Genomic DNA, 23,524 nt, shown 5'->3' with positions numbered 1-23,524 from the left:
AAAATGTATGAAACCAAATGGACACAAAGATTACATTTCTGAGAATATGACAAGTGTTTTAAACTAGATTTTTAAAAGATCTCACATAACACCTTGTACAACCTTATTTGTGAATGACTAATAAGTATTTGATGACCCTGATGTTTTTTATATTTTCATAAAATTATGCTGTAAATTTATAACATTAAGCTTAGAGTTATATTACCCTCAAATTAATAATATAAAAAAACTATCACAGCTGCAATGGGATTTCTATAGCTGCTGAGGGAGAGTGTCATTAAATTGGGCATCTTTCTTTCTTCTGTCATAATCCACCACTCTATTTTTATTTCCTTGTGGAAAGCCAGAGACATAATAGTGGATTTTTTTATTTTGCTGTTGGAGCAAACATGTAAGCAAAAATAATATTTCCTATGGTCTCTCATTTACTGTAATAGAAGTTTTCCCTGCAATAATCTACTTCCATGTTCCAAAACCCGGAAATGTGAAAAAGGTACATTGTCAAATAATATTGACGATTTGATATTTACCCAAAGTTGGTGGGTGCATGTACCCCTGTTCTCCTGTATATGCCTCAAAACAAATGCAAACTTCATAAATGTAGGTTTTAACTGACATTGTTATTAGCAGTTACTCATCTCTTCTTCAAGAACTCTTTACTTCAGAATCAGAATGAGATTTATTGTCAAGTGTAGTTACACATACAATGGATATGTTTTGGTGACAAGCTTCCACGGTACAAGCAATACAACAACAAGACAGAGATAATAATAAAAACAAATGATTAAAATAAAAAGTGAATAGAAAATATAAGTATATATAGAAATACACAACAGTAGGCCTATTTATATTATAGATTTATTTGGATGCTTTATTGTTATGTGTAAAACATGTGATAATTTATCTTTAGAGAATGTTTACTGGATGAGGTCACTACTGCTGCTGCTATAACACGTGTATCTGCCACTACTGCTATTACTACTAATTGTGATATAATGCATTTATGCAATGCAATATTAACTGTAAATCACTAAATAGTCATCAGGTATCATTATTCTGTTCATTTGCATTCTCATTCTGTTGGTTTCTCTTCATTTCTACACCACACTCACTTTGGCCTTCACTCTGAAACTGTTCATAAACACTGCCAGCAGATTTACTTCGTCTTTTAACTACCAACACTGTTCCTGCCACCACAAGAGCAATCAAAACCATTACACCAACAGTTACACCAGCCTTCTCTTCTACAGACATCTGATAAGATGAGCTGTCAAACGTTAATGCCATTTGCCTAATCTCACCAGTCTTTGCCAGACGCCACATCTTAGCTTCTCCAACTCTCACCCATGAGCGATCGTCTTCAGTCATTACAGCTACAGTGTTTGTCGCAATCATGCTGACCAGTGGTGGTTTTGTGAATGGTGGGAGGCGAACAGGTGTTAACTGTCCACTAGTGAACACACCTGACTGGACACAGTACAATATCTGACAGCCATCACTAATGGCAGCAAGATGTTGGCTGAACTGAGGTGGACAGTGAGATTTACCCATTGCAAGAGGGTTACCAGATTGGCAGCTAAAGAAACCTCCAAAAGGCACAGAGAATCTTGTTCCTGTCTCATAATCATTGCTCAGACAAACCATCATGCCATTAGACAAAAAATTTTGAGCAAAGAAATTTGGAGGACAGCCATTCGATTTGGTCAATGGGTTTTTCAAAGATGATCCAAATAAACCTCCAAAAAGATATCCAGAATACTCAGGAGATTTCTCAGTTGTGGAACACCAGAAAGTGTCAATTTTTTCACGACGGACACGGTAAACATCACCACATGTTTGGTCACAACAAGTAGACAGCCATAGAAAACCACAACGATGACAGTGACTTTGGCACTCATAATGATTGTAACCTCTTTCTACTGTCTCAGAGCGTAACAGAGTTGCAATGTACGGATGACGGCATGAATAATTCCCAGTGGCTGGATTTTGCTGTGCTAGCTCATCACACGTGGCATTTCCATCTGATGTTAATGGATCACATTTTTGGTAAATGCCACCAAAGCTAAAATTGGTGACCGGACCCTCGCAGGATACATCATCCACATTTGCCTGAAAGTTGAAATTTTTGGAATCCGGATTTACACACCCAGGAATGATATTTACCTTGTAGTAGCGCTCTGCTGCCTGACGGACTGATAAAGCCATTTTATTAACTGTTGGTACTGGGAGGTCTGGAAATGTTGATGGATTTAGAAAATGGTCTAGAGGCAGCCCAGAGCGGTCAATGGCAACCAGATTATTAAGCGTGCTCTCTTGCCACTTCTGCAGTGTGATGCCTGGGTAGAATAAAGCCCCTCCATGGCTCTGAACTATAGAATATGTGATGTTACCCTGATAACTGCTGGTTTCAGATGTCACTTTGGATGTACTAGCACCAATAGCAAATTTTTTAAAAAAGTTAATACCTGCTAAGGCAGACACCGAAGACATGTCTGAGTGACTGTTAGAGACAAAAGACATTTTTAAATAGTCCTCCTGCACCAAAGTGGCACCAGCATCAACACTTGTGATGACATGAGTACCATAATCAAGTATGATTTTCTCTGACAGATAAGTTGCTTGACGAGTTTGATTGTTCTCAATAGCATCTGCGATTTCCTCTGCCTGGCGAGCAAAGCGCGAGTCCAAAATGAAATCAGGAAACGCTTTTACTGTGTAGAGATGGTTACGTACCTGTAGAAAAACAATATGAGACACTGAACAAGGATTGAAATAATCAGAATATGCAATGCACAATGTTTCTTTATGTAGATAGCATAGTTCTTGAGGGAGAGAAATCAGATAATGTCATTTTTATTCCATTTTAGATAAATGTGTTTTATATTTTGATTTAGGAATAATTGCATTAGAACATGTATTTGTTGTATCACTAGTATATTAATGTTTGATAAACAATAAAGGTTGTAGTAACAGTAATATTTTTGAATGGCCTGCAATTTCTTTTACTTAAAAAATGACATGAAATTAAAATTTATTTTCATACTATTTATATATACATTGTGCGTATTCCGTTCAACACTTGCTGTGTCTTATTAGACTAATTGAACATCAGCTGACATTTAGCTGTCTGAAATCAACGTTTTTTTACTTACTTGAACTCGTGCTGTTACAGAATTATCTTTCACTTGGTGGGTTTTCATACGTTGGTTTTCTGTAGAGAATTTTGCATTGATCATCGGAAAGAAGGAAGCATCAGCGTTAATGGAGCTTGAAGTGGAGCTTTTCTGTTCCAGCCATGATGTGATGATCTCAGAGTTTCTTTCTATTCCACTCATTTTCTGTGGAATGACAAAGACTTCATCTGGAATTAGATAAACACCATCCTCTGTGGTCTGGCACTGGGCATAGCTCAGGTTCATCACCCGTCCCATGTCTAAGTTACGCAGGTTATCCCAGCCTCCACCTGGTAGCACCTCCAGTGCTGTTAAAGTTGAGTTTTTGCGACACTCACGAAGTCCATTACTGGGACGGAAGAGTGGATGTAGATTGCCGACATTCATAAACCAGCAGATCATCAACAGAAAGAATGCTCTAGACTCCATGACTGCCAACACTATGTGCTCTTCCTTCTTCAGTCACAGAATGTATGACCTTTTGTAAATTATATCTGGAAACGTTTAGAATATAGTGAGATCCTCAAAGAGAGCACTTCACAGACAATCCACCAGACAAGAAATAAAGTCCTGAGATCATTAACTACTTCCTATTCATGCTTTGTTAAATAATTTTTTTTGGTCAAAAATAACACTCAGCAGACGGGTTAAACTTGTTTCCATGTTTCTTGTTTCCATGCGAGTTGCTGAAGCCTTGCTTTGTATTGCCTTGCTTGCACTAAATGTACTGTAGACAATGAAATTCCGTATGTATGGCATAAAAGGAACTTTTTACGCCATACATACTAACTTTTTTATTTCACATATTCACATTTTGTGAATACTGAAGTACTAAAGACCCTGCAACATTTTTGACATGCAGAATACACCTCATACCTGTCAGATATCATTGAAATGGGTTCCATGACCATAAATGCTTGTATACTGTAAATGCCGGTATGGTGTCCTGCTCCTGTGAAATGCTCAGGGTGACCCTCCATCTGTTTTAATAAAATGGTCTCTTGTGTCTATGTGCATGTCTTTGGGGAGTGCTTTTTTTTTATAAAGAGTTGGTGTGGCTAATTCAACGGCTAGTCTGGTGGAAGTTCCAGAATGGCTAAAATCGCTTACAGCACCTTAAACAAAATGATTAACACAAACTTGAATGCTGGTCCTTTACAAAAGTTATTTATAAAGTATAATGGATTCAGAAGTACTTCTGCTTGCTTAAAGCCTACTGTGATCACACCTAACCCACTTCGAGCATTTTGCTGAACTGCCTAAAAACAAACTGATTAATGTTAAGTTTATATATTTATAAGAGGGATGTGATGCTGTCACAATTTATTAAAATTTTTTCACCACTTTTAATAACCATTTTGGTTTCACTTAGTCTTTTCAATGGTTCTACAGTGTGTTTAATTATTTTTAATTATAAGTACCAATATTCTAGTCTCTCGATTAATTTGTGGTTATGAAACTAGGCTACATGCATAATAATTGTAATACAATTTAAAAATGCTTTTTAAAGTAGGTCTAGATGTAGTTTAGGGTGTCACATCGGAAACAACTGTCATTATCAACAAAATAGTGGACACCACAGGAAAATAAAAATGTTACCTTTAATGATCAAGATAAACTGACTAAATAATATGGGAGGCAAAAAACATACCATCTTATAGAGTTGTTCAAGATTGTCCTTGGCTTAAAGTGCAGTCACACTAGACTGTCTGCACCTTTCCCTTCCATTCATACACATGTGAATGCGAGAGAATGAGAATACAACCATGTGCGAAGTGATCTTTTGCTATGTACCAAAATTCAAGATGGGTTAACTCGTGTAGTGGAAATAACTACATACATAAAGTATATATCAGGTTTTTTCTAATTCTCCTCTGATTCCGATGAGAAACACTCAAAGACTATGTGAGGAATGTAGACCATGAAACTGCCTAAAAGGTTCCTTGTAAGTCGTCTTCACTTTTTGTTCCACAATGCACACAGTTTCGCATTTTATGAGTGTTAGATAATTTTGTCATCCAATGTATTTAATTTATTTGTTGATCTGCAATCCCCGTCTCGATACGGCTCAGCCGAGGAAAGAAAGAACTGACAGACACGAATGGTATCAAATCCTTTCTTCAGCGTTTATTGCTTCAGCATTCTGCTATATGGTCCAGAAAACCACATTCCACTGTACCCCCACCAATGAAATAGTTCTTTACCTTATATGGGGGTGACATACATTCCAGGTAGTGTGAAACGTGAGAACAGAGACAAAAACACATTCCTTAGAACATCTTTGGAACAGGAAACAGTTGTAGCCACCCCCAACAAAAGAAGTGTAAAAGAGGCCTTCATTATTCCACATTACATCACTAGAGAAGTTGTTGAGAAGCATTAATTATTCCACAATGAGGCTAGGTGATGTCGACCCTGCATCAAATAATGTCGTTTTAGGGCTCCTGGTTAAATCTGGTATATGTTTTATTTGTTTTTGGCACCATTCAGAGTAAATTCTAGAGACTGTTGTGCGTAAAAATCCCAAGAGATCAGCAATTACAGAAATACTCAAACCAGCCCATCTGGCACCAACAATCATGCCATGGTCCAAATCACTTAGATCATTTATTCCCCATTCTGATGGTTGATATGAACATTAACTGAAGCTTCTGACCCATATCTGCATGATTTTATGATATCTGCACTGCTGCCACATGATCGGCTTATTAGATAATCTTATGGATTCTGTAACTGCTGATCTCCTGGGATTTTTATGCACAACAGTCTCTAGAATTTACTCTGAATGGTGCCCAAAACAAATAATGTCTAAGGTAACTCAGATAACAAAGATTTTGGCAGCATGAGGTGGACCTACACAATAGGTGGTTTAAATGTTGTGGCTGATCAGTGTATATACTCTATGCATATATATATATATATATATATATATATATATATATATATATATATATATATATATATATATATATATATATACTGAATATATGGGCATGCTGAGTGATTCCAGCCAGGTCTCCTAAGCAACCAAATTGGCCCGGTTGCTAGGGAGGTTAGAGTCACATTGGATAACCTCCTCGTGATCGATATAATGTGGTTTGTTCCCGGTGGGGAGCGTGGTGGATGGTGTGAAGCCTCCAAACACACTATGTCTCGCGAGCAACGCGCTCAACAAGCCACGTGATAAGATGCGCAGGTTGACGGTCTCCGACACGGAGGCAGCTAGGATTTGTTTTCCGCCACCCAGATTGAGGTGAATCACTACGTGACCATGAGGACTTAAAAAGCACATTGGGAATTGGGTATTCCAAATTGGGAGAAAAAGGGGAGAAAATCCCCCCAAAAAAGATGATTATTTATATCTTCAGCTTTAGTGTTTCAATAGAAAATATACATTTTGGACTCCCAAACATTACTTTTGCAAATAGAAAAGATTAGAATAGAAGAACAGGGAGCCCTGCAACAGATGTCATGGACCCCACAGATTGCCCCACTGAACATCGTGTCTCTCTGAGATTATATAAAGAGACAGAAGCAATTAATTGAGAATAGATAGAAGAACTGTGGTGAATTTTGCAAGAAGCTTGGTACATCCTATCTGCCAACAACCAAGAAAAATTGCTTTAAAGGCAAAGGTGGCCACACCAAATATTGATTTAGCTTTTTTATGTTTACTGGAATTTGTATGATGTTCATTGATAAATGAAAACTATTTATGGCATTATTTTTGAAGACATCCTCACGCAACATTTTTCACAAGTACACAGTATACACTCACCTAAAGGATTATTAGGAACACCTGTTCAATTTCTCATTAATGCAATTATCTAATCAACCAATCACATGGCAGTTGCTTCAATGCATTTAGGGGTGTGGTCCTGGTCAAGATAATCTCCTGAACTCCAAACTGAATGTCAGAATGGGAAAGAAAGGTGATTTAAGCAATTTTGAGTGTGGCATGGTTGTTGGTGCCAGACGGGCCGGTCTGAGTATTTCACAATCTGCTCAGTTACTGGGATTTTCACGCACAACCATTTCTAGGGTTTACAAAGAATGGTGTGAAAAGGAAAAACATCCAGTATGCGGCAGTCCTGTGGGCGAAAATGCCTTGTTGATGCTAGAGGTCAGAGGAGAATGGGCCGACTGATTCAAGCTGATAGAAGAGCAACTTTGCCTGAAATAACCACTCGTTACAACCGAGGTATGCAGCAAAGCATTTGTGAAGCCACAACACGCACAACCTTGAGGCGGATGGGCTACAACAGCAGAAGACCCCACCAGGTACCACTCATCTCCACTACAAATAGGAAAAAGAGGCTACAATTTGCAAGAGCTCACCAAAATTGGACAGTTGAAGACTGGAAAAATGTTGCCTGGTCTGATGAGTCTCGATTTCTGTTGAGACATTCAGATGCTAGAGTCAGAATTTGGCGTAAACAGAATGAGAACATGGATCCATCATGCCTTGTTACCACTATGCAGGCTGGTGGTGGTGGTGTAATGGTGTGGGGGATGTTTTCTTGGCACACTTTAGGCCCCTTAGTGCCAATTGGGCATCGTTTAAATGCCACGGCCTACCTGAGCATTGTTTCTGAACATGTCCATCCCTTTATGGCCACCATGTACCCATCCTCAGATGGCTACTTCCAGCAGGATAATGCACCATGTCACAAAGCTCGAATCATTTCAAATTGGTTTCTTGAACATGACAATGAGTTCATTGTACTAAAATGGCCCCCACAGTCACCAGATCTCAACCCAATAGAGCATCTTTGGGATGTGGTGGAACGGGAGCTTCGTGCCCTGGATGTGCATCCCACAAATCTCCATCAACTGCAAGATGTTATCCTATCAATATGGGCCAACATTTCTAAAGAATGCTTTCAGCACCTTGTTGAATCAATGCCACGTAGAATTAAGGCAGTTCTGAAGGCGAAAGGGGGTCAAACACAGTATTAGTATGGTGTTCCTAATAATCCTTTAGGTGAGTGTATATATGGCAAATTATAATTACATGTACATTATATAAACAGAACATAAATTGCACAATTAAATTATAGAGTCAATAAATAAAGGAAATGGCAGAATACTTACAGAATTACACATAATTCCTCATTTCATATTTAGCCCTCCCCTCCCAGCTTTCATTGATGCAAAAGCATCAAATCTGTCCACAAATCACATGGTTGATACTTATTTTCTCAAGACCACTGAGTCGATCCTAGCCATCTTACATTTGTTTGGAATGTATTATACTGTAAGCTTTATTATGCTCTAAACTTTATTTGCAAACCTTAGTTTCATGAATTCCCTTACCAAAGTTGATTGTAGTATATGGCGAAAATAACAATACATTTCTAAGATTGTAATGAGAACAGTTTAACATTTTTGAGACTTTGTATTTTCACCTGGGTTGTGTGCTTCTGAGAAACGTTAATTAAAGATCCACATTTTTTATGCATGTTGTCTTGGACTTACTGACACCTAGTGGCATGGATGCAGCATCATTCAAACAGAAAAGACTTTAGTTACAAGTCTCCAATAAAAGGCTGGTTACTGAGATTAAGCGAGTAGCATTCAGTTGGTTATATGATCATAACATTGCAGCCTTGAGCTATACCTTGAGTGCCCTGCGCTAAAGAAAACAAGAATCGACAACCCTGACAGTGTCCAATTCTGTAACTTTTGACAGATATTGAAAGACGAATTATTATTAACAAATAATAATAATAAAACAATCAGAATGCACTTTCCTGCAACACTGCAAGCATTCAGCTTTGAATCTTGTATTCCATATATTGAGCCATGATCAATATGTGATGTTTAGATCATCTATTAAAATAATATGAATTTTGCAGCCCAGATTTCACCAAACTTGAACTTAGACTTTGGAACTTGGTGGAAGTAATTTCTGAGGGGTCTGAAGTAATTTCAAAGCTTAAAGCGTAGTGTGACCACACCTTAATACTTTGAGCAATGGACTTTCTGAACTGACTTTGGAACAAATTATTCTAAAATGTAATACATTTTGTTTCAATCTTTTGTCAGTACAATGACCCAGTGAAATTTTCAGTTCAGTCTAATACAAAACAATTTGAGTAGTTAACAAATGCACATGGAAAAAACTTTTTGTCCAACATAAAGATTTTAGGTTTAAATATATATATATATATATATATATATATATATATATACTGTATAGAAAGTGTATGTTTCTAGATGCTATAACTGTTCACCTTTTTTAAGTTGTATACATTCTTCTCCAGCTTTACAAGCAGAGACTAAATAAACAATTCGTAGGGGATTTCCCTGAAAAGTGCAAACATTGTGGCTCTGTGGCACTGTCAAACAATGATCATTCTAAAGTTTGACAAATTTTAACTGAGCATGCATTTTATAGCCATAAAGCCATTATAAACATGTAGATTTATTGATTTAACAGACACTTGCCATAAAGCTATTCCAATACTTAGCATTTGACCAAGTTCATTGATGCAATATGTATCATCTATTCTACAAAAACTAAAACATGAATGGAAACAACTATTAGAATCAACAAAATAATGTCATACCTCATGACAGTAAAAGTTATACCTTCAAAGTTACACTACAGAACTTTGGGCTCTTTACTGACATCTGTGTTGGAAACCAAAATTTGCAAATAACTTGCAGAGGAATATTTTATTTCAACTGTTTTGGCACAGCTCTTCTGTGTGGATAAATCTCATGGTTCGAGGTTACCTGCTTTGTCTGTGATCACAAGGAGAAATTTACCTGCAGAGTTGGAAATATAACACGCTATTTTCACATTGATATTAGATATTACGTGAATGAAACAGATGAAATATACTTTATTAAACATGAAATTAATATGCAGAAATATGCAATAAAGCAATTACAACAATAAAAAGCTTCATTTTTCATTTCTTTGGCAGTAAAATTGTAATAAAGTGATAGTGACATACTATCTAAACAAAATATAAATATATTACTATATATATTTTATAATGCTATAAACATAAAATAGAAACAAATTAGAAACAACTTGAGATGAATATGCATTTTATGGGCAAATACCTTGCAGCACATTGTACTTATGTATAATGGATTTTAAACAGACTATCTGCGAATAGGTCAATGAAAAGTGAAAACAACTTGTCCATTTTTGTGACTGGGGTAGGAAAAAATTAGAAGTCCTGAATATTAGTAAACATTTTACAGCAACTCGACCAGAAAACATTGGCTAACACAGCGCAATCATTAAACACAATATTCCTTGAGTAATGATCGATTCATTCAAGCATGGCAACATTAAGCTTCAACAACCCTACCAGAAAACATATCCAAACATTACAGCAAGAAAACAACTTCGCCAGAACATCACATAAACTTACAAGGACGAATGACATGTCTGCAATTTTGTGTCAAATCTGACCCGACAGACCAAATAAAGTAAGTTAACCGTAGCAAATTGGGAAGTCAATGGCAGGATTTTTGTTAATTATTTAGCAAAAAATCTTAAGTAGTGCAGCTTTAATGATCAAGTTAAAACTGTGATTTAAAAAAAATACATTTATTTACGTATTTATTTTTAAATAGAGGCAGAAGCAGACCATCTTTCAGATAGTTGTTCTCAATGTTGTCCTGGACTGGGCTTAAGGTACAGTCACAATACACTTTGTGTTCCTTTCACTTTGTTCCTATCATACATATGTGAATTTGGGAGAGAGAAAATTTAAGCACATGCAAAGACATTTTCACTTCCTCTTTAGCATAGTGGAATAGTATCGTTAGTATTGTGAAACTTACATTTAAAAAGACTAGTTAGGTAGGTACAAGTATATTTTAAAATATTTAACTGATTATTATGTGTTTTTAATAATTAGTTCTGTTTTAAAAACAACCCCTGGATGATGACACCCTATGTTGCTCATATTCGTTGCCGTAACTGAAGCAATTTTGCATGCTCAAATGAGAGCACGTGCGAAGAACACATGCAAAGAAGTTTAGCTTTTCCTGGAACCAAAGTTCAAGAAGTTTGGAGACCTCAGAGATTAGTCAAAGATGGCACAGAGTTTACAGCTTTCGACAAAAAAATCTCTGTATAAAAATTAAACACTTTCTTGAATCATTCACACTAAACAACAGAAACCAATGCATACTGGACAATCTCAACCTAGATTTTGCTATGATATCTAACATAAAACACTCATAAGTAACACTAAACCCCCCCCCCCCCCCCAATTTCTTACATTGCAAATAACTTATTTGTTTTCATTGCAACAAAATTCTTCAGATGCTTTGATTGTTGTAAAACAAATGTGATTGTTTTCTTTAGAGAATATTTACTGGAAAAGTTCACTACTATTGTAACTTTTATTGCTACTACTATTAATCATATTCATTGTACTGTTATAATCCATTTTAACTGTAAATCCCTGAACAGTAAAGAGAATATTATCCTAACAGAGTTTGAGTAAGGTTTTCATTTGCATTCTCGTTCTGTCCTTTCTGAATCTCTACAACACTTTGGCCCTCACCCTGAAGCTCTTCATAGCCCCTGTTTACCCTGATGCCAGAAAATCTCCTTCTTCTTTTCACTACCAACACAGTTCCTGCCACCACAAGAGCAATCAAAACCATTACACCAACAGTTACACCAGCCTTCTCTCCTCCGGACATCTGAGGAGATGATCTGTCAAACGTTAATGCCATTTGCCTAATCTCTCCAGGCTTTGCAAGACGCCACATCTTAGTTTCTCCAACTCTCACCCATGAGCGATCGTCTTCAGTCATTACAGCTACAGTGTTTGTCGCAATCATGCTGACCAATGGTGGTTTTGTGAATGGTGGGAGGCGAACAGGTGTTAACTGTCCACTAGTGAACACACCTGACTGGACACAGTACAATATCTGACAGCCATCACTAATGGCAGCAAGATGTTGGCTGAACTGAGGTGGACAGCGAGATTCACCCTTTGCAAGCGGGTTACCAGATTGGCAGCTAAAGAAACCTCCAAAAGGCACAGAGAATCTTGTTCCTGTCTCATAATCATTGCTCAGACAAACCATCATGCCATTAGACAAAATATGTTGAGCAAAGAAATTTGGAGGACAGCCATTCGATTTGGTCAATGGGTTTTGCAAAGATGATCCAAATAAACCTCCAAAAAGATATCCAGAATACTCAGGAGATTTCTCAGTTGTGGAACACCAGAAAGTGTCAATTTTTGCACGACGGACACGGTAAACATCACCACATGTTTGGTCACAACAAGTAGACAGCCATAGGAAACCACAACGATGACAGTGACTTTGGCACTCATAATGATTGTAACCTCTTTCTACTGTCTCAGAGCGTAACAGAGTTGCAAAGTAAGGATGACGGCATGAATAATTCCCAGTGGCTGGATTTTGCTGTGCTAGCTCATCACACATGGCATTTCCATCTGATGTTAATGGATCACATTTTTGGTAAATGCCACCAAAGCTAAGATTGGTGACCGGACCCTCGCAGGATGCATCATCCACATTTGCCTGAAAGTTGAAATTTTTGGAATCCGGATTTACACACCCAGGAATGATATTTACCTTGTAGTAGCGCTCTGCTGCCTGACGGACTGATAAAGCCATTTTATGAACTGTTGGTACTGGGAGGTCTGGAAATGTTGATGGATTTATAAAATGGTCTAGAGGCAGCCCAGAGCGGTCAATGGCAACCAGATTATTAAGCGTGCTCTCTTGCCACTTCTGCAGTGTGATGCCTGGGTAGAATAAAGCCCCTCCGTGGCTCTGAACTATAGAATATGTGATGTTACCCTGATAACTGCTGGTTTCAGATGTCACTTTGGATGTTTTAGCACCAATATCAAATTTAACTTTGTCAAAAAAGTTGAAACCTGCTGAGGCAGACACAGAAGACATGTCTGAGTGACTGTTAGAGACAAAAGACATTTTTAAATAGTCCTCCTGCACCAAAGTGGCACCAGCATCAACACTTGTGATGACATGAGTACCATAATCAAGTATGATTTTCTCTGACAGATAAGTTGCTTGACGAGTTTGATTGTTCTCAATAGCATCTGCGATTTCCTCTGCCTGGCGAGCAAAGCGCGAGTCCAAAATGAAATCAGGAAACGCTTTTACTGTGTAGAGATGGTTACGTACCTGTAGAAAAACAATATGAGACACTGAACAAGGATTGAAATAATCAGAATATGCAATGCACAATGCTCCTTGAATTAGAAAATATGATTTAAATATGGTAATGCTTATTTCTTTTCTTTTTTTTAAAGATAAATATTGAAAAGAGTGGGGCATTTTTATGTTTTGATTTAGGAAATATTGTATTAATTGTACTGACTTTGTATTACTAGATTGATGCCTTAAATGTACTCAAAGTCTGACAAACAATAAAGGTTGTAGCAACAGTATTTTGTAATGGCCTACTTTTTATTATTTAAATGATCCTTGTTTACTTAAAATGTCTTTAATGATATTGCTTTTACATGGTATTTCTACATACAGACCATACAAACATATACTCAAATAATTTCAAAATCAAGAGTTTTTTTTTTAAATGTATTTATTAATTTTTTTACTTACTTGAACTCGTGCTGTTACAGAATTATCTTTCACTTGGTGGGTTTTCATACGTTGGTTTTCTGTAGAGAATTTTGCATTGACCATCGAAAAGAAGGAAGCATCAGCGTTAATGGAGCTTGAAGTGGAGCTTTTCTGTTCCAGCCATGATGTGATGATCTCAGAGTTTGTTTCTATTCCACTCACTTTCTGTGGAATGACAAAGACTTCATCTGGAATTAGATAAACACCATCCTCTGTGGTCTGGCACTGGGCATAGCTCAGGTTCATCACCCGTCCCATGTCTAAGTTACGCAGGTTATCCCAGCCTCCACCTGGTAGCACCTCCAGTGCTGTTAAAGTTGAGATTTTGCGACACTCACGAAGTCCATTACTGGGACGGAAGAGTGGATGTAGATTGCCGACATTCATAAACCAGCAAATCATCAACAGAAAGAATGCTCCTGACTCCATGACTGCCAGCTTTCACACTATGTGCTCTTCCTTCTTCAGTCACATTAAATGTGAGTGACCTTCAATAAATTATACATCTGCAATTTAGCGAGTTCCTCAATATGAGACAATTTCTCGGTTTCACATACATCTGGCAACAACAACCTTGAACTAGTTCCTTTTTATGGTGAGGCTACCTTAGAGATAAAGACAGTCCCCAAATAATTTGACCGGTGTTTAAAAAGTGAAATAGAAGGGTGATTTTGAGGACTGGATGAAAACAAATCTGATATTGATATTTATTGTGGGTTGTGGCCTATTTCTTTGTAATATTTTGTATGCGATTCCTCTACACTTTTGTGATTCATTGTTAGTTTCTATACTTTTTAGATGATGTAGATGTGTCTATTTTTTCCGTTCATTTCTGGGTAAGAGGAACTGAAATTATTGGATACTTTTTGCAGGAGCTAGGGGGTGGGTTTGTTTAATTTATTTTTATATTTTAAATCAAAAGTGAAAAAGAATTAGCAGGTGTTGTGTACCAGTAGGCACTGGGCTGAAGTTCCAAAGAACCAACACATAAAACAACTTTATATATATATATATTCACCTTATTCTGCTCTAACCAATGCGCGCTGCCATTACGACGACACCGGTTGTCAACTTCCGGTTCGTAGCGATCGACCAGTAAGTTACTAGCAGCGAGAGAATGAGTTCAGGTTCCACATGTGCTGTTGTTGGTTGTTTTAACAATTCAAAGAAGATAAAAAACTTTTTAGAAACTGAGTGCTTCGATCACATGATTAGAAGGAGAGAATGCCCGTGTCCGGTTCCGTATCAGCTACATTCAATGCCAGAGAGTAGACGTTTAGGGTGGTTAGCTGCGCTAAAACTGAAACATCCACCGAAAAAGGTGTATGTCTGCTCGCACCATTTTGTTGACAAACGCCCCACGGATGACCATCCCAATCCGGAATTATACCTTGGATATGACAGACCAGTGGTGAAGAAGAGACGTGCAATTGTTCGTGTCGAAGCGACAGGTAAGCCACTTTTAATGTTGAATTCTGTAGGTGGTTAGCGATAGCACCACTTCACAGCTAACCTAGTTAACGTTAGCTACCTCCGGTTGTTTACATTTTACGAGCTCTACCAGCCTGCTACAAAAATATTTATGTTATCTGTGGGCAGCCTAACCTATATTTTTATGAATAATATGCCCATTATGAGTAAATGTGTTTACATTTTTACGAGCTCCACCGGCCTGAAATATTCGTGTTATCTGTGGGCAGTCTAACCTACAGTTTTTTTTTTTAGACAATATGCCATTTATGAGTAAATATGTTAAAAACATGGCCATTAATGGTTGATGCCTTTGTCCACTAAATGTCAATGTAGATTTAATGCTATGAGGGCTATCGTAATGTGGGCCAGGTAGTTATTAGCCTGAGAGAGGAAGAGCTTTCATCACCATTTATCATAAGATTTGCCTGTAATGTTGTCAGTGTGAGAAACATGGACAGAGGTTTAACATGTAGTCTATGTGCTCTTTTTTTTTATTTATTTTTTACAGCAACTGCAGAAGTGACAGACTAGGAGGATGAGGGCATACCTGAGGTGCCACAACCGTCATACAGCACTATTTCCACCCAGTGGGAAGATCCATCGCTTTTGGACCACAACTATGGTGAACAGCAGGGTGTTGACGAGACAGCCAAAGCTGCCACAACACAAACTGAAGATTTCAGCTACTCCATGCTTCAGAGTGATGCCGATTCGTTCCTCTACACTGGTGTCTCACTGGAAACCTTCAACTCTCTTGTTTCCACCTTAGATGTATTTGCTGAAAGGGCTTTTGTTTTGTCAGTGCGAGATCAGATACTAATGACACTGATAAAATTGAAATTAAATCGTGTGCTGGGTGACCTTGGTAGGCAGTTTCATGTGTCTCAGAGTGTTGCCAGTAAGGTTATCTCATTCTGGATTGATAAAATGGAGGAGGTCTTGCGCCCTCTTATTATCTGGCTCCCAAAAGAAACCATTAAGGCCACTATGCCAGCTGCATTCAAGAAGTTTTTTCCCAACACTACCTGTGTCATTGACTGCAGCGAAAGTTTGTTACAGAAGGCGAAAAATCTTGACTCTAGAGGGGAGTCCTACAGCCATTACTACTCGCACAACACAATCAAATACCTTGTTGCTGTTGCCCCATGTGGTTTAATCATGTTTATTTCAACTGGATATGGAGGACGTGCCAGTGACAAATATATCACAATGAACTCTGGTATCTTGGACTATTTAAAGCCTGGAGATGAAGTCATGGCAGATCGTGGGTTCTTGGTTCGTGATTTGCTGTTTGAAAAAAGGGTCAAATTGGTTCTGCCTGCTTTCACTAGAGGGGGTGCTCAGCTAACTGAGGAACAAGTCACAGCATCTCGCAGGATTGCAAATGTTCGGATTCATGTTGAGAGGGCAATCAGGCGACTTAAAGTATACAAGATCTTGTCTCAAGTAATACCAATTAACATGACCCCCAAAATTGAAAAAATCCTCCGAATCTGTGCGGCCCTCGCCAACCTAAGGGGTGATCTCATCCGTGAGTGATAAGTGACAACAGTGGTGTTCTGAGGTTGTAGTTTCATCTGCGCAGGCACACACACACACACTTTACACATCTACATAAATTGCTCCTGTATATTTCATATTGATATCATATCGCTGCCTTTTTTATTTTTTGACTGTTTATATTTACTCTTTGTATGAAATTTGGCCTGAAATGGTTTTGGATAGCCATATGTTAAAGGTTGTATCAGGTTTTGCGCTCGTGCACGCGAAGTCGGAGCTAAACCTCACAACACCCACCCCCTGTCGGTGATTTGTTGGAACACTTTGTTTTGGTGGTTGGTGAAACCAATTGTTTTTGTGTGCAGATTTTGGACGGCATGCTTATGGGGCGGGCAGATAGCGGATCGTTAGGAAAGATTAGATGAATGTGATCATTTCTTTTTGAGCCTGAAATCGCTGATACAACCTTTTAATTAAAAAAATCTTGTATAATATGACTTAATGTTTTTGGTTTTTTTTGTATTTATATGATATTTGTATTTTTGTAATTTATTTTTTGCCATGAAAATAGCTTTGAATGCTGATATGTCATTAAATAAAAAAATCTGAATCTGTATGAAATTTGTTGTTATTATTTGAGTTTGTGTACAATAGATTTTATTAGATTTGCACACAATTTTACATGAACAACATTATGTATTTATAAATATTCACTTATGTACAAAAATACTTTTTAAAATAATGAGTTTTCATACTGTTAACCGCAGCTGCACCTAACAGTTGTTTTGTGATTTGAACAAAATGTTTCTGAGGGATATTTTCTATGAATTCATTATGCTCATGTATCTATTCTGCAGTTTCAGTCGCTGACCAACAAATTCATCCACAAGCTGGGGCAACATTGTTGAGAAATAAAATCTCTTCAGATGTCCTACCCTCTCCAGAACATAGGGCTCATCAAATGGTACAGTGAACATAACTGTGTCATTTGGGCTCCAGATAAACAATTTGGCCATCTTCAGACCGGCACAAAACATGCCTAATTGTACCTGCATGTAATATCCTCGGCTACTTGTTTTCTGAAGTTGTGGTACTCCATCTACTAGCTTGATATCACTGCAGTTATGATCAAGTTGATCCAGGAGGGTAGAATGGAGTTTACTTGGGACGGGACATTTTATTTCGAGTAGGACAGAAGAGTCAATTACCCCATCTGGGCTGGCTGATAACCATGGCTCTGTGACACTAACAACGATGCCCCTATGTGTAATACTCATGCCTTGCTCTCGAAGTGCACTACCAGCAACCGCCTCATTCTCCTTACCATAATTTGTGGCATAGTTGCCACGAAAGGATGGATACAGGTGCTCTGCCATAAACTTATCAGGATTGGTGGATGCTCTAGAAGGAACCTTTTTAGCTGAACTTGCAGTTATTCTCAATTTTCTTGCATTGTGCCACAAATCGGAAGAACTCTGCTCCCTTGTTTCAGATTCTAAAGTAGAAGCCTGTGCACTGCTCACTTGAACATACAACTCATAGAAACTTTTACATGTCTCACATGTGAGATCAGAACCGGCATGAGTTTGATGGGGTCTCAAAAATCTTGCATCTACTGCAGTATTTGCAAGACTACAGGGTTGCACTACTGGTTTTACACTGTAACACTTGCCCAATAGACTGTTTTTTAACAGGAAAAGTGGCTTTGTTGGGTCTTTGTCTACATTATTTATAAATTCTGCATGTGACATATATTGTGGGGTGTTTGGTAGTGGCTGAGCATCTGACACACTAATGCTAAATTCATCTCCTGCTCTGTGGTGGCTGAAGTTTATGTCCATCAGTCGTTTTGGCTCAAGGTTCCTGACTGTCCCTGCATTCCACCTGCGCTGCTCATCTGTACATGCAAGCCCTGTCTTTCCGGAAGTAACTGCATTCTCAACCTGTCATGAGCACATTCACCTAATACGTTACCAGAATCTGATCTATATGCTTTTGCCATGTGTTTCAGATTGTGTCATCCCCACATCGCTAAACTAACGTTAAATCGAAAAAAAAAAACATTCATCAAATGTGATCTGATCACGTAATTTTTTATTAAATCACAGTTAAAAACAAAATTAACTTTTTTTTTTCTTTTCTTCATACCTTCCAAAGGATAGCTGCTGCATGACTGCACGATCTCCCTAATCCAGCAATACATGAACATCCGACAGTCTCTATCACCCCCGACTGCTGCAGCATAACCCAAGCAATAAGCTTTAGGCTGGTTAGCACTTTGACTCCTGTCTACCTCTGCTTTCAAAAATACATAGTCTCCGTGCTTCAGCAAAGAAATGCGCCCGACTTTATTACTAAAGAAGTAATTGAAGGCCTCGGTGCTTTTGTAATTTCGCATTTCTTCACGATCTACACCCTCCGAAAAAATAAAATAATTAATAATGTCAATATGACTAACTCCTGGCCATAGATGTCATCAACCCAACCTGTCAATTTTGAGGGATGTGGCACGCTGATACGGTCGCCTTCACGATCTTTTGTGATATCATCAGCGGTGTGTAGCCACCTACTACTACCCATATTGACAGAAAAATTTTCGTATACTTTAATAACTACAATCTATCACCGTAGCCTTTACGCGAGTGCTAGCATTCTATGTAAACGAACACTTCAACCGGAAGTAGAAAACCGTTTAGTCAGTTGGACCCGCTATGAATCATGGGAAATAGAACGGGCGAAGAATAAGGTGAATATATATCCTCTTTTGAGACAAAAAACACATTTTTACTCTGCAGGCATGTCTCTTAGAGTCCTGGCTACAAAAAAGATACAGAACATTTCCACCGTTATTGCCCAGGAAAAAATGCTACAGGTCCTTGAACAACAACAACAACAAAAGAAGCTAAAACCAGCCTGATTTGGTTGGTGGGTTTCAGCTGGCCTCCTGCTGCCTCAGGCTGGTCTTTTGGCTGATTTTATTTATTTATTTGCTGGTCAGGCTGTGAGACCATCTAAAAGCAGATGTTTTTTGTTTGTTTGATTATTTATTTGTTTGTTTGTTTTTAAAAGCAACCCTTTGATCTTTTGTGATCAGCACTTGGTTGTTTTGACCCAGTTGGTTGGGTTAAATGTTTGACCCAGCATGGTGGGTTAATTTGTTTAACCCATCTATTGGTTAAAAATTACTACACTACTGGGTTAAAATTAACCCAATTGGGTTGGGAACAGATATCTTGGTCATTAAAACAACTTTAACACAAAAAATGACAAAAGTAATACATGCTACAGTAATAATAAAATGGTAAACATTTATTGAAACCCTGAAATATATACAATATGCACAACTAGACAACAGTTTTCAGTGTGTTTGCATTAGTTTGTGCAAATTAAGTGCAATTTCAAAGGATACTAAATTTACTTTTTGCATTCAACCAAACTTTCTAATATAACACTACAAGCTGAGCAACAAGCACAGGAAAACAGTCAAAATATATTTTTTGTAGTCATATTAAAAACATTTAATTCTTAAAACAATTCATAACAGTTTTATGCCCTTGATCCTGGCTCTGCACTGACAAAACTCAATCAACATACAAAAAAATAAATTAAATGCTTAAGATGCAAACACGGTTTTGATGTGTAGAATGCATTAAATGCAAACATCTACAGCAATATAAGAAGTTTAGACAGATCAATAGTGGGAGATTCAGTTCCAGGAAGTCCATACACCACAATCTGTAAAAGTACCCACACTGGGGAACACGGTTTGGGGAAATTGACATCCAAGGTGTAGAATGCCTTAAAGCAAACATCTACTGATGCCAGCAATGTGTTTTGTCAAATAATTCTCCATTTATAACAACAAAGGCTTGAAAGCACTGGTTGTTGTCTCCAAGCATCAGGACATATGGAAATTTGGTGTTTTTTGCACGTCGCAGGTACTCAGCCATATTGGTACCAATCTGGAAAGAAAAAAATAAAATTAAACATAATATACTGTAACTCTGCATCAATGTAAGAAGAATACAACTCTTGAATGTTTGGTCACTATGCTTAAAGCACTAGTTTCATTGAAGTAGTTAATGTGACTCACTGACTCACAGCCAGTATACAATGCTGAAATCCAACATGGTGGCTACATCAATAAAATCCTCACTGGTTCTTATGTCATGACATTTGGTCTCAGGAGAGACAAGAACCAATGTTTGAACTATTGGTATTTCCCCATATTTGATTAGGGCTTGAATTTTAATCTAATCATCATATAAAGTGATAGGATCACTTCAGAACACTTCTGATATATTTACATTTACATTTATGCATTTGGCAGACGCTTTTATCCAAAGCGACTTACAGAGCCCTTATTACAGGGCAACCTGGAGTTAAGTGTCTTGCTCAAGGACACAATGGTGGTGGCTGTGGGGCTCGAACCAACAACCTTCTGGTTAACAGTTTAGTGCTTTAGCCCACTACACCACCACCACTCCATATGACAACTTTTATGATGCCTTTATGTCCTTTTTAAGCTTGAAAATACAAATCATCATTGTCTGTCATTATATGGCCATGAACGGCTGAGAACATTCTTCAAATGTCTTCATTAATGTTCCAAAATTGAACGAAAGCCGGTTTGGAATGACAAGAGGGAGAATAGAATAATGAATTCTAATTTCTTGCAGAATTGTTCCTTTAAGTGAATACTAAGAAATTGTTGGGTGCTTTTAAGCTTTTGGAGTCATTAACTGAAAATCAGAGCATTGTATATGTTGAGTGCAATGTTTTTAGAAATAACTGTTAACTTACAGGCTGAATGTCTATGAAGGCCTTCCTGGTTTCTATGAAACTTGGTCTAAACATTTTCTTTGTAGACAAACGTTGGAAGCACCATATGAAGGACCAATAAAGCGATGTCACTCTGTTTGTCTTTAGAATGAAAACAAACAAAATGTTAACAAATCACTTAAAATGTTAACAAAAAGTCTTGTTAAAGGTGCACTCAGTAATTCTAATCCAACACACTTTGTCAAATTCTGCAAATATCTCCTCACAGTCTGCTAGCTGTAAATGGGACAAAAACAAAGTGGATTGGACCAATCTACACAACACTACTCAAGCCAATCAGCAACAGGGGGTGGTTCTTGCATGTGCACAGGACGATGGGTGGGGACAGAGTGAGAGTGGGAAATTCATTAGAAGAGCGATGGCAAATCTGGCTGATGTAAACTTTCTAAACTCCAAGGAGGACAAATGGCTGAGAAAAAGACAAAGAGAAAAAGGTCAGATGAATATAAACTAAAAAAAGAAGGATTATGATAAGTCGAGTGCTAAGAACTTCATCAACATTGGGGAGGCTTTTCAGTGGTGGATAGACTCCGAGAAGATTTGGGGGGCAGAGCTTCCAAAATAGCACTAAAGGGAGGGGTGTGTTTGTTTTGGCAGTTGAGTTTGAATATCCACAGTTTTTCTCAGGAATCGCCGAGTGCACCTTTAATAAAACCTGACCACAATGAATCTGTAAGTATGAAATGGTGTTATAAAGGAATAATTGACCCAAAAGGAAAAATGCCTGCTGGCATGGTGTCTACACCATAAAGCAAATGAAGAGCCTGCTTCTTTCTTCTGGCAACCTGCAGGATCTTGTCCTTAAATACAGGAACCTAGTTCTCTGTGAGATTTGAATCACAGCCTGAATTCAAAACAGAGAAGACTTAGGATATCTAAAGGGATATCTATATATCTCTATATCTATTGAGCCAATGTTTGTTTCAAATTATGTCAAGCACCTTCTTGAAGTACTTCTGGAATTTTAGATGAAGTCCAATAACAGGGATAAGAGAGGTTAGAGTGACGTCATCTAGAAGGACGAGAGTTTCTTGATCAATCTTCTCGGCTGCAAGAGAATGCAGAACAAAAGATATTTTGATGAAGATATAATGAATCAAAGCAAGTTGTAGTTACTTTTAAATTAACTTTATATATATATATATATACTAAGATATGTAGTGAAAAAAGGGTTACATTTCGAACCCCACAAACTTGCACTGACACATGACACAATGTTCGTCACAAGTAGCATCCACGGACATCTGGGTGCAGTGCAAATTTTCTGTCCACGTGGACAACCACACGTGAGCAAGAGAATAAAATCAATGAAGTCTGTTTGAGCATGCATCTCTTCAGGAAACCAGTCTCTTTCCCATGCGTGCACACTGGTATCCTCACAGGTCTCAGGTGGGAGTGGTGTGGGACTCCAGTGTAGAGTCACCGGACATGTTCCCGAGAATGGAGCATGCGTTATAAAAGATCCGACCGGAAATGTTTCTTTAGTTAAAAAAATCGTTTTTATGACGTTTATGACCAAACATAATTATGGATTTGTTTCTTACAAAAACGCAAGGATTTGCTTCAGAAGACCTTCATTGAGCAACTGGATCCATGTGGATTACCTGCATGCTGCCTAAATGTGACTTTTGGACATTCACATTGTTTGGATCCATTGACTTGCACCGTGGAGGTGCAAAAAATGACCAGCCTGCCTGATATTCAGATTTTAAAAATATGAATTTGTGTTCATCTGACGAACGAAAGGCTTATGATGAGAGAATTTTCAATTTTGGGTGTATTGTCCCTTTAAGAAATCAGTAGACTACAAGCCTAGTGCTCCTGTCTTTTAAATGTAAGTTTCAAGATTAATTAATTCAATGTTTTAAGTATCTTTAGTTTCTGATCTTGCGGATAAAGAAAACATTTGT

At 37.8% G+C, this 23,524-nt stretch overlaps 3 protein-coding genes across 3 annotated transcripts; 1 reads left to right on the top strand and 2 right to left on the bottom strand.

Moving 5' to 3' along the window:
• Positions 1-737: 737 nt before the first annotated feature.
• LOC127630748 (macrophage-expressed gene 1 protein-like) lies at positions 738-3,716 on the bottom strand. Its single transcript, XM_052108492.1, has 2 exons — positions 3,153-3,716; positions 738-2,733 (listed from the first exon to the last, which is right to left on the bottom strand). Exons 1-2 carry the CDS (start codon positions 3,600-3,602, stop codon positions 1,042-1,044), a joined length of 2,142 nt encoding a protein of 713 aa, XP_051964452.1. The 5' UTR covers positions 3,603-3,716; the 3' UTR covers positions 738-1,041.
• Positions 3,717-10,097: 6,381 nt separating this feature from the next.
• On the bottom strand, positions 10,098-14,253 carry LOC127630747 (macrophage-expressed gene 1 protein-like). The gene is made up of 2 exons (XM_052108490.1): positions 13,779-14,253; positions 10,098-13,340 (listed from the first exon to the last, which is right to left on the bottom strand). Exons 1-2 carry the CDS (start codon positions 14,226-14,228, stop codon positions 11,631-11,633), a joined length of 2,160 nt encoding a protein of 719 aa, XP_051964450.1. The 5' UTR covers positions 14,229-14,253; the 3' UTR covers positions 10,098-11,630.
• A 561-nt stretch (positions 14,254-14,814) lies between these two features.
• LOC127630754 (uncharacterized) lies at positions 14,815-17,349 on the top strand. The gene is made up of 2 exons (XM_052108504.1): positions 14,815-15,250; positions 15,781-17,349. Exon 2 carries the CDS (start codon positions 15,963-15,965, stop codon positions 16,809-16,811), a length of 849 nt encoding a protein of 282 aa, XP_051964464.1. The 5' UTR covers positions 14,815-15,250; positions 15,781-15,962; the 3' UTR covers positions 16,812-17,349.
• Positions 17,350-23,524: the final 6,175 nt, after the last annotated feature.

Source organism: Xyrauchen texanus, chromosome 37, assembly GCF_025860055.1.
Source record: "Xyrauchen texanus isolate HMW12.3.18 chromosome 37, RBS_HiC_50CHRs, whole genome shotgun sequence".
NCBI lineage: Eukaryota > Metazoa > Chordata > Actinopteri > Cypriniformes > Catostomidae > Xyrauchen > Xyrauchen texanus.
The sequence above is the reverse complement of the archived record's forward strand: the minus strand, read 5'-3'. Positions and strand labels throughout refer to the sequence as shown.